The sequence below is a fragment of the Xyrauchen texanus genome, chromosome 8 (assembly GCF_025860055.1).
Source record: "Xyrauchen texanus isolate HMW12.3.18 chromosome 8, RBS_HiC_50CHRs, whole genome shotgun sequence".
NCBI lineage: Eukaryota > Metazoa > Chordata > Actinopteri > Cypriniformes > Catostomidae > Xyrauchen > Xyrauchen texanus.
This window is the reverse complement of record NC_068283.1, coordinates 13,218,230-13,230,562: the sequence shown is the minus strand read 5'-3', so window position 1 is coordinate 13,230,562 and position 12,333 is coordinate 13,218,230. Positions and strand designations below refer to the sequence as shown.

Genomic DNA, 12,333 nt, shown 5'->3' with positions numbered 1-12,333 from the left:
TTTATCACACAACTGCAAGTATATATCATATAATTTCGACTGCATTTGCAGTGGCATTTCTCATCATTGTGTCCCATTCTCTTGATGCGACAATCTTACAAATATATCAGTAGCACAATTAAGTTAAAGCGTATAGAACCATACTATACAGGCATAAAACATTTAACTTAAAACAGTCAATTTTTGTTGTAACTGCAGAATAAATCCTGCAAATGCTCAAATGGACTTTCATGTCATACTTAAGGGGCCGTCTGAAAAATCCACCCACTGCACTAACATATTTGGAAAATATGACATGTAATAAGTCGTAGTTGAATGCTTGGACACGGCAATGTTTTTGCGCAGTGAGTGGAATTTTCAGATGGTTGCTTACGTACGATGGGCAATGAAAGTGTATCTGAGCGTTTGCTGGCTTTTTTCTGTAGCTACAACAAATGCTGACTGTTTTAAGTCAAATGTTTTATGCCCGTAGGGTATGGTTATATACTATTTTACTTAATTGTGCTAATGATACATTTGTAAGATTGTTGCATTGATAGAATGGTAAACTAGTACTCAGAATACTTTTTGAATGTCACTGTATTCTAAATACCAATGATTTAAATTGTAACTGTAGTGGAATACAGTTACTTATATTTTGTATTTTAAATACGTATTCCCGTTACATGTATTCTGTTACTCCCCAACCCTGGTAAAACTGTAACCTTTTCTGTGCATTTAAGTAAGATCATATAATTATAAAATTATAAGTAAATGAGAACTATTGTATGCAATTTAGGGCTGTCACCTTCTCCATAAGTTGGCGGAGCTGTCTGCTGCGTGGGTCTCGATTACACATGTTCTGTGCTGGAGCCACAACAGTGCATATACACTTCCCATCTGCATCCTGCGCTGAGCTGTAGATTTGCCAGCCCTCCTCTGGGCTCGGATACAGGGCCTGCACAGACAAAGAGATAGAGACATTAAAAAAGAGACAGCTAGAGAGATGCATGGAGAGAAAGAGCAAAATGGATGAGCATCTGTGATGAGAGTACGTTCTGATCAGCTTAGACACTTGGAGGAAATAGAACCACTTTGGATCAATAAAGCTGCTTTTTTATGTGGGGTGGATGTCTTGTGTATTAATCAGAGACATCGAACTGGCTCAAATACACACACACACACATACACACACATGTTGGTGCAGCTATCCTTATGAGGACTCTCCATACACATAACCCTAAACCTACCCCTAAATTAACCCTCACAAAAAACTTTCTGCATTTTTACATTTTCAAAAAAACATAATTTAATATGTTTTTTAAGCAATTTGAATAATGGGGGCACTAGAAATGTCCTAATAAACCACATTTATAGCATAATACCTTTGCAATTACTAGTTTGTAACCTAAAAAAATGTCAACACAAACATTAATTTTTCTGTAATGGTGGGAACCTTTCATCGACTTCTATTGTTTTAATACTAAGCTAATGATATTTCAATTCCTTACACTGACCCCTAAATGTAACCCTGACAGAAACCATTCTGCATTTTACATTTTCATAATCAACACCCACATATTACTGAAGCAGTTTTACCATGATGCAGACTTTGCCACTTTTCAGAAATATGACTGCTATACATTCTAGTAATGTTGTTTCTGTTTGGGTTCCATTTGTACCAAGCAAAAACACATTGTGGAAAATTGTTTATACAAAAATCTAAATAAACAACTGGTATTGGTGAATCGCTAAATTTTGTCTTAGCATGTCTAAATGAATTGCATTTATTCATGTTTTATATCTGAGACACCAAACAAAAGTAATGTAATTTTTTCATGGAGGACAATTGAAGAAGCTATAAAGCTGAAACTTTGTTTCAGCAAAGTTCTCGTATGATTTTGGAAAATCATGAATCACTGGAAAGTAATCACCCTGATTCTTCTAATGTTGTGCATTTTTTTCCAGCTATTAAAATGGCCCTGGGTTCTCTTAGAGCCAGGCCATAATTTACTATGTTTATTAAGCTGCTTTACACATGGGAACTATTAGCTGGTTCCCACAATGTACTGTAGGTGATTTTAGCCTTTAATATCCTTGAGGGGACATTTGCTCCCCAGACTCTCCACAATTTAGGCAAAACCTGATGCAAAAACACCCACAGATCTAAACATGCAGGAGTCAACAGAAAAGAATAAAGCTGGAATGGAAAGTATCCAATGACGATGACATAAAAGGCAGATAGCATTTGCAAGAAAGAGGAGTGGTAATCAAATTTCTCCTTCTCTAGCCTTCCCTCACAATATTCTCTCTCTGTCTCTCTCACTCTCTCGCTCTACCATATTTCTCAGATCAGTTTACATGAGTGAGTGGGTAGGGAGACTGTGTGATTGAAGAGTTAAACAGCCGCCGCCCCATGAGCTCTCTGTCACATCCTTTCACTCCTGCCAATCCCTCCCACTCTCTGCTCTCTCTCTCTGTCTCTTCATGCCCACTGTTCCTCCCTCCAAATCATGCTCATGACCTGTTCCTTTCTCTGTCTTCGATTCTGTCCTTCTCCAGACAATCTCTCTGTCTCAATTTAGTTCAAATTACTGTGATTCAACACAATAACTCTTTATAAGCTTGACTGCAAAAATTTTATAAGCACGATTTGAGCATTTTATGTGCTTCAGTGGCAGTAAGGAATTCTAATATTTTGTACAAAGGAGTTGACAAGGTCAATGTCACTCATTTGTTTACATTTGATTAGTGACTTACTCTAGAAATGGTGCAGAATCTTAAATATGTGTTCTTTGTTTTCATTCATAACTTTTTGTACTACATTTGTCAAAATCTTACGTTACCATGATTTACTGTTCCCACAGTACAAGTATTACTGTTTCTACAAAAAAAACAAAAAAATTTTTTCAATGTGGTCATTGAGTTTTCGACACTACTGTATTTGCGATCATTTATGATTATAATTCTACCATTTATCCGTTTTTTTTTAATTATTTTTTTATGCATTACAAAGTGCATATGGTCAATGTTTTTAAGGAAAAACATCTCTTTGAGGGATTTATTTTGGGAAACAGGAAAGCCATATTTCATCCTCTGTTTATTTTGGCAGCATTTTAATGCTCGCTGCTCTGACTATATCAAGCCCTCTCAATTTCAGGGTTTGATTGTTCTGTTTCTCATTAGAATCTCTCTGTAAATTGTTTATTAGTCAGAAAATTTGTAAATCTCCAATGCTTTTTAAGGTCTGATAACATCTACATTCGTTTTGGAGCTCCAATTCAAAATCTAATGACGCTTGTATGCTCAATTTTATTAATTTGTTGAGTCTGTAGTTGCAGGGGAAAACATTTTTCTTTCCCCAATTTATACTCTCTCTCTCTCTCTCTCTCTCTCTCTCTCTCTCTCTCACTCTCTCTCTCTCTCTCTGAGTCACTTTATCCTTCCTTTTTTTTCTCCTCCTGGTCCACTTTTCAGCGTTCAATCACATTTTCATTTAGGTAGCACAGGCAACATAATTTCAGTACAAACTTTTTTTTTTTTTTTTTTTTTTTGAAGACATGAAAGATTAAAGGACTAAAAATACACAGCACTGCTTCCTGTGACCCAGTAGATTAGGGCCCAATATCTTCAGTCTCATTCCAGTGAAGGTGCTTGCAAAGCCTGAAGGTGTGAGAGACAGACACACATACTGTACAGACATACACACACACACATGTTGGTGCGGCTATCCTTATGAGGACTCTCCATAGACAATGACTTTTATACTGTATGAACTATAGATTCTATCACCTAAACCTAACCTTCACAAAACACTTTCTGCATTTTTACATTTTTAATAAAACATTGTTTAGTATGTTTTTTTAAGCGATTTGAACTATGGGGACACTAGAAATGTCCTCATAAGTCACATTTATAGCATAATACCCTTGTTATTACTAGTTTGTAACAAAAATAAATGTCCTGGTAAACCACCCAAACCTGCCCACACACACACAGGTTTGTTTCACTATATAAGTGAGGACATCTCCTAGACTTACATTGATTTCATAACAGGATAATTATATTTTCTATCCCCACCCCTAAACCTAACCTTTCAACTGGCTTCTATTGTTTTATACTGCGTTATGGTATTTTCTATCCCCTAAACCTAATCCACACACAAACATTTCTGGATTTTTACAGTTTTTTTTTTAAATGTAAGTGATTTTAGGATTTACTATGCCCATTTGGTCCCACAATGTAGACAATACCTGACCCACCCACACACACAAACACTATCTCGCAAGTGGTTTTTATTCTTACTCATATGTGCTAAGGTTGGTCTTACCTCAAAGTCATTAACCCCATTCCTTCTGTTCAACCTGACCTCACATATTCATTTGCAGCAGAATGCCACATACTGTTATAAATGCTCTCTTTGGGCACAGTGCTATTTTCCTGCCCTGTCTGGCATTCAACGGCTGTCAAGTCTAGAGGGGACCTCATTCCATTAGAGGTGATTTTCTGGGTTTCATGTCACTATCATGAAGAACCCACTATAACTGCTCTGCCATACTAGATGGAATTCTCCCCGAGAGGTTACAGGTGAGCCGATACAGAAATGACGCATTCCCTGCATGTTCAGTATGGACAGTTTGCTTTATCTGCTTCTAAGATGGTGTGTGCTGGCTGTCCACTCCGATATAAGACCAGCCCAAGCGTATCAGTCCAAGTGCTGACCTTAAGGAATACTGTTACCTGTGTTGGACAAGCTACTCAAAAAATTTAGCTAGCTAAGCTATCAACTACTCAACACAAAATTTGTTAAGCTAAGCTTAAAGCTACACTTCAGAAAAAGTAGTAAGTTACTCTACAAGCTATATGCCAAAAGTAGCTTGCTACATTTACGCTACTTCATTTTTTTTACTGCAGATGCACAGAGCAAACTATCATAGACAAAGAACCTAAATGACGTATTAACCTGCTGTTTATCAAAGCCATGGTACAGTATATTACAGTTTAGTGCAATACAGTATACAAGTATAGAGTATGGTGCAATATCTATGTGCACTTAAAAATATATATATATTTAGACATGCTACCTATACAAACCCATGTGTTCAACATGTAAAATCAATATTTTTACATTACATTTTTTATATTTATACTATTACCTCTACAAACCCATACCCATTTAAACGTAATTTAATTTGCACATTTCTGTGTGTGTGTGTGTGTGTGTGTGTGTGCGTGCGTGCGTGCGTGCACATCTGGGCAATAACAATGTGATTTCTGATGATATCAGATGGTAATACCATGGTACATTGATATACAACTATTTATGCACCATTCTGTAGTTGCATGGTGCTTCAAAGTACTTCACAGAACACCATATATGGAAAATGTATATATGATTACCATATTCATATACTATTGTATTTTAATGGTGCTTCCAGGTAATGGTACATGTCCAAAAACATGTAAATGTCATGGTACTTTTTAAGTGTTTTCATGTAGGCCATTAAGTGTTTTGATACTCTTTTGGTTGGAAAAATGTCTTTACATGCAGAAGTTGTTCCCAAGCTGCACACATATTGAACTTAATACATAATTTCTTCATCACTAGCAAACGATAGGATGTATTTTACAGGTTTGGTTTCCATTGATTGATTGTAGATCCACTGCAACCAGCATGATTTTTATTTGCTGTGTTGTAAAATATTCCATGACCTTGAGAAAAGTGAGAGCGTGAGCCAAATGATTCAGCAGCGCAAGTTGACCAATTAATTGTAAAGAATCGACTCAAATGAGCGATTCATTTGTGATCAGACATCTTTAGTTCTGATTCAAAACTGCCATTAGAAAACACTGGGTGCAAGGCATGATGTAGCGTTGTAGCTTTTGTCAACGATACGGCGTTACCTTGTCAAAAATGTAGCTTCGCTACTGAAAAGCTACTTGATTTAACAACCAGCGAAGCTACCAGGGGCGTAGCAGTCATTTTAAAAGTGGGGGGCACACAGCTGTCAGTAGGTGACTCGCACAGACCCAACACTTTCAGTGCAGTATTAATATATTACAGTATACTGTATATTAATATATAAGTATGATATAAGCATTATATTAATATATACTTATTATTTACTTTTAATATTTGTAGGATTTTAAAGCTGCAAAAATAAAGGGCATCTTGTGGAGCACTTACAACTGTTTCACACATGACAATTAAAGACTAAGCACAAGCTGGTCATTGAATACATTATTTAATCAATTACAATAATGAGAAGTGTGTATGCGCACAATTGTATTTTTTACTCTGTGCATGTGCATTGTGGGATTTGAATCCAAGTGGCTCGAGTGTTTTGACTACGTTCACCAAAATATGTTTAGATCCATTTAATGATTCAGAGACCATTTCTGGTGATGCCAGAAGGTGCTGACAAGTGAGTGTCTTGTGTGAAATGAGTTAGTCACTGAATCAATGATCAAAAGAACATTTTTATCCTTTAAAATTTGTTTGTCTACAGACCTACAAAAAAGACTTTAGTAGATGTTATAAGGACTATAAAAACAAAGCAAATCTATCATTTCCCTACATTATTTGAGAGCTGCTGAGCATGACTTTTATCAAAAGACAACAATAGTCTCATAATAATTTCATAATAGTTTCAATAACGTCCCTATGTTTTCATGTATAAAAAAGCATATGTACATTTCTATTCACTTCAGTAAATTGCCAAAATCTTCTAAGATCACAGCAGATCTATCTTTTTTTCCTACAGTTTGTTGACTACACACAAACATACAGTAGAGGTAAAAAACAGGAGGTGATGTTAAAAATAGCTTTACATATTTAACACAGATCTAGTAATCTGCTTACTTAGAAAAACAACCAATCAAACTATTACTTCACAATCATAAAGTAAAAACTTAAAGAATGCTGATGAATTTTTGTCCTACACATTAGAAAGTGGTAACCTTCAATTGTTAGCTTAGCTGGCCTAAACCTCAAAGTTAGTTTTGTTGGTTTTGTAACCTACTATTAGTACTTTCAGGTTGATTTATTGATTTTAAAGGAAAAGTTCACCCAAAAATGATACTTTTCTTATCATCTGCTCACCCTGGTATGATTATGGAATAGATTTATGTTGCCTTCATGTCCTTTTTGGAGTTTTAAAATTTGGAAACCATTTACTTGCATTATATAGACAAACAGACATCATATATCTATTCAATTACCTATACTTGTGTTTCACGGAAGAAGGAAATTCAAATATTCAAATGTGTTTTAGATGACATAAGAGTGATACAGTTTTCTGAATTGCTAAAACACTAAACCACATTCTCTGAACCAAATGCTCAGTGGCTTAAACCCATTTGTCAAATCAATCACTCTTTTTGCTCTAAACACATTCTCACTCACTAAACACATTTCACACTGTGATGCACTTGTGTTGCAAAACAGTAAACATGGGCAGCAAAAGTTAAACACAACTACAGCACAGTTGTCATCATTTACACGCAATGACTCAAAATTGTTCACACTTGTTTCTAATGATGTGAAAAGATGATGCTGAGGCAGAATGAATCTTTCACTGACAACTGATTTTGCAATTGAACAACATATTTGAGTGAGTGTACTGTAATGTGTTTTTTAATTTATAGTGTTCTTTGTTCTTTGGGGTTTTGTATTTGGACTAATGTATTTTTTACAGTATGCTGAATACTTGTTGATTATATGTTGATTTCCCGTGGGATCATGTTGATTTGTGTTGAGCTCTGAGCCAATAGGTCAGTGGTTCTCAGCTCTGATAATGCAGTACCCCAGCACTGCACATTTTGGATGTCTCCCTAATCATACACAGTTCAGATTTTTGAAGCCTTTACTAATGTACTGATGAGGTCAAGTGTGTTAACTAACGGAGGTCTGCTCCGCTGACCACTCATAGCTGATATGAGAGCAGCCCAAGCATGTTTTGATCTGAAGAAATGTGCTCGCTGACCTGTACTGGAAAAAGAATCTCCCATTCTGTCTGAGTGTATTACCTCCTTAACCTTCACCATCAGTCTCATTCCTGTCCCGATGGACCTGCGGCTTAGTGTCTGTGCACGTCAGATACGGTTAGCATCGAACTCCGGCGCAATCTACAGGCCAATCTCCCGCCCGCAGCCCCTCAAGCGGATAAAACTGTCATGTCAATCTGCCCCTCACATGTTAAACATTGTCGCGGCACGTGTGCCAGTCTGACGGGTGGGAGATATGAGCCAAGGTGCCAATGGTGAGCTGCACTTTCACACAAATGCACTTTGTGTTCATTAATGTTGTATAAATGTTGAGTTTTAATTTAAGAACTGATTAGAATCACCCCTGGACTCATTACCGCCCACCAATTCATTCTGCTGTAATTTCCTCTCATCTACCACTAATGGCAGTGTGAAGAACAGGGGCACACACACACACACTCAGACACCAACCCACACAAACACACACACACTCACACATTGAATCACACCACATCACTCAGATGTGTATACCATCTCTCCTTTTCCTGATCTGCCCATCCTATCCAGTGTCAGTGTGTGGGTATGTTACAGAACAGCCCTGTTATTTATGAACACACAGGCCAGATAAAATGAGCCACTGTTTAATTAGTAATGCTTGAGCTCTCATCCATAAGAGCAAGGCTAAAGATCTGCACATGTCTGTGTTTTACCTCTTACTTGCTTTTACTCTAACACCCTGCAAAGGATGGGGATGGGGGGGTGGTAGATAATAGAGAGATAGTCGAACACCCCTGATAGTGCTAAGACGTGCGGAGATCGCCCGCTGGAGATCGCGCACGTGTATTGCCCGCGACAAATACTGGTGCTCCACCATATAACGGCACCTGCTCTACCAGGTCACTAGATGTCTGGGAATGTATTCACACTACTTACCTGTATACCTAAAATCGTACATTATTGACTGCAACAAAGTATGCTCTACATCAAATGTGATACATATTCTGACGGTACATGAATTCGGGCACAACTTATTTATATCCTGTCAAACTGGGTAGCACCATCCATGTGAAATCTCACTGGTCTACAGTCCAGTTAAATATTACTATAAATGAAAATACATATAAAATATGTTTTGGTTTTCTGTGATTGTCAAATTGTGCAGCACTTTTACATTCAATGTGGAAAGTAAGATTACTTAATGCACTACATTTACTCTGTTACATTTACTTGAATATATATATATATTAAAAAAAAAACATTTAAGTGTAGGTTTAATAGTGAGTACTTTTTGCTCTTACTCAAGTAAATTTCTAATGAAAAAAATTACTTTTACTTCATTACAATTGGCGACATTCCTGTTATTACATTACTGGTTTTAATTAAATAGGTGTTTATAAATGCATAATTTATTGAGAGACTTCTGAATGGGACTTTTATGACAATGGAACATTACAGTTGCGCTTTGTCACTCGAGTCCAGTTCATCGTGGCTGCGGCAGTAAGTGCCAAATAAAAACTTTTTTAGTCACGCGATGCCTTCATTTTACACCAAGACAAGTGGATATTTCAAGATCAGAATTGCAGCTCCAACTTAAGAAAACTCGTTTAGGAGAGTTTTGATGATTGTGATAACTTGAGCTTGTCTTTGTTGTGGTGATGGTCATTTTCAGCGTGATTCTGTAACTATTGGCTCTTATGACCTCAGTTTAAATGTTATAAATTATATAATAAGTATACATTTTTATATCAGTGCTGAAATACATCAGTGTCTACTTCATAAATCCATGCAAACATTAGCGTTAAGTGTAAATGCCTTTTGCTCTGCCTATAGTGTACGTGCGGGTTTACTGGAGCATTTCTGTGAGTGTACACTGCACAGCAACTTTGTGTTTGACAGATGTGGTGAGTTTTTCTCATGGACAACAGAGAACAACCTCTGAACTTAAATAAGCCTAACACAATTCCAAATACAGAGATAAGGTGCAGTTTACCCTTACTGTACAGAACTAATGATCAAAATTCTTTTTAACAGTAATAATTACCAGAAACTTGCTACAAACTTCTCTTCTAATTGACAGATTTTACCATTACTACAGGACATGAACAGAAAATTATTTCGCGCAGCACAGAAAAGGCAAAACCCAAAGAAAAGTGTTGACAAGTGGGCTAAATTATCCAATTAACATCACTGCTGATACTACTTTACACCAATATAAATGCTCATGCATGATGTTATTACATGTGGGTGGGGGCCCCAAGATTTGCAGTATGCCATTGTTTGCAATTGACATTTTTATTAAATGCAGAGCCATTAAAAGAATCACAGCAGCATCTCTAAACAGGGACTGAAGGGAGATCAGAAATCAATCTAGCCCAGTGCACTGAAAGGGAATGACATCATGGCTAATTGGTTTGAGTAGATACCATTGAGGAATACTCGGTATGTTAAGCCCTTAAAGGGATGTCCCACTGGTCCAGTCTCAATTAACACACACTTCCTGTGTCCTCCAAAACACAAAATGTCAAGTGAAAGGCACGAAAAAGAAGAAACTGGAAAAAGATCCAGAACAGGAGACCAAAGGAGGACAGAACCTGGTGTGAGGGCAATAGATAACGAGATGTTGCAAATAGTGAGTTTTTGAAAGAGGGAAAGACAGGTGAAAAAAAAACAGAGGAAGAGAGAGAGCGACAGCAATGAGTGAAAGCAGAGAGCTGCTGAGGGGGAAGATACAGAGGTCTAATTTCAGACTTGGAGTGGCAGTTTCTTACTCAGCCGAATTGCTGCCAAAGCCTGACACCAGCTCTATTACATACCCACCCCCACCGTAAACCTCACACAGGCTTACACATTGCTCGATCTTTAACAGCCACGATCAGCCCCAGCTCGGCTGGAGACCATCCCACACACTTCCTCCTGAGAAGAAACAACCCAGGTATTGACATCCAACTGAGAAAATGGAAGCTGATCAATAAGAATATCATCACTTCTGAAAACAAAAACTCAGGGTCACCTCACCTCTCTGGGTTTCCCCCTCACTTACAGTCGCCACTGCAACTCATGCTCTCTAGCTGGCCATTACTTTAGGGCCACAATTAACACACTACAGGAAGGGTTAACTAATTAATGAGTCACGCATAGTCCCTGAGGTGTCGGCAGAATTGAACCAAGGGCAATTTTCATTAGACCTATCCCTGAGCCCAGTGCTGTAAAGTTTGGGCATAAATGAGATTATAAATCTGTGGGCTCCATTTCATGAAAGTGACAGGAAGTCTATTAGAACTTTCATAAGAAGTGTGTGGCAGATTGCCACAAGTTGTTTTCAACAGGAAGGCCTTCATCGATAATCTGCAAACCCACTTGTCTCCACAGTAACAAGGAGGGAGATAATTGACTTATTTTTCCTCCTTAGATGTCCTAATACTGTATGTCTTTTCTAACCCTGTGCTCTCATCCTTGTTTACATTCTCTCTCTCTCTCTCTCTCTCTCTCTCTCTCTCTCTCTCTCTCTCTCTCTCTCTCTCTCTCATTTTTATAAACATAAGACTTTGTCAGCTTTATGATTACATGATATCACCCTGAAGCTAGGCACTGGCATCTGTCTCTGCTCTAAAAACTAACGGGAGCTTCTGCCATGGCCCCAAGAGCTGCTGCCATCATAACATGCTTCCACACATGAACAACTATATTGTTCCAGCGTTCTCATAAAACACAGATGCTGATGCAAATGAACAAGAATGTCCTGCATGCACAGTGTGGCCAATATTCTCTCTAAGCTGCATGCTGGTCAATAAGTGTTTGAACCACAATAATAGGCCATGCACAAAAATAAAAAAAAAAACAGAGCTGCAAAAGACAGAGGCGATCGAACAAAAGGAGAGTTATTATTTTATTTGACTTCTGTGAGCATCTAGATGCTCGATTTCCTGAGGGCAAGTTTAAAGAGTAGCCTGCTTTTAACTCGAAGCAAAGGATTCAGTCCTCAATTTTGAGCATGATATTGGTAGTGTAACCAGAATTTCAAAGCTCTACTCAGAAAGTCCTTCCACAGAACTGCCGATCAAGGGATGTTGAGGGGTTTGTAGCATAATTAATCTTGATCTAGTCATCTACAGGAATATTCCATTAACAATTATCTAGTATTCTTGAGGAAGAAATATTTGGAAATAAAACACATAATTCGTATTGGACTTATTGACTATAGCAGCCTGTTCCCAAGTGATGTGTCCATATCAGATTTTAACGTGAGAGATTCTTGCAAAAGGTGTTGACATAGACATTTTAATTAAGATATCATTTTTTATAAAATACCACTTATTACAACAAAACTCATGATGTTTACCCTTAACTACATATGCCAGCAGCCTATTA

General features: G+C 37.5%; 1 protein-coding gene across 2 annotated transcripts in view; it reads right to left on the bottom strand.

Moving 5' to 3' along the window:
• The window catches only part of LOC127648041 (noelin-2-like), a 135,675-nt gene that overhangs the window by 27,446 nt on the left and 95,896 nt on the right, over positions 1–12,333 (bottom strand). For both annotated transcript variants that reach the window (XM_052132619.1, XM_052132618.1), the window contains exon 2: positions 788–937. In XM_052132619.1, coding sequence (XP_051988579.1) covers positions 788–937 — 150 coding nt within the window. The remainder of the gene's footprint in view (positions 1–787; positions 938–12,333) is intronic.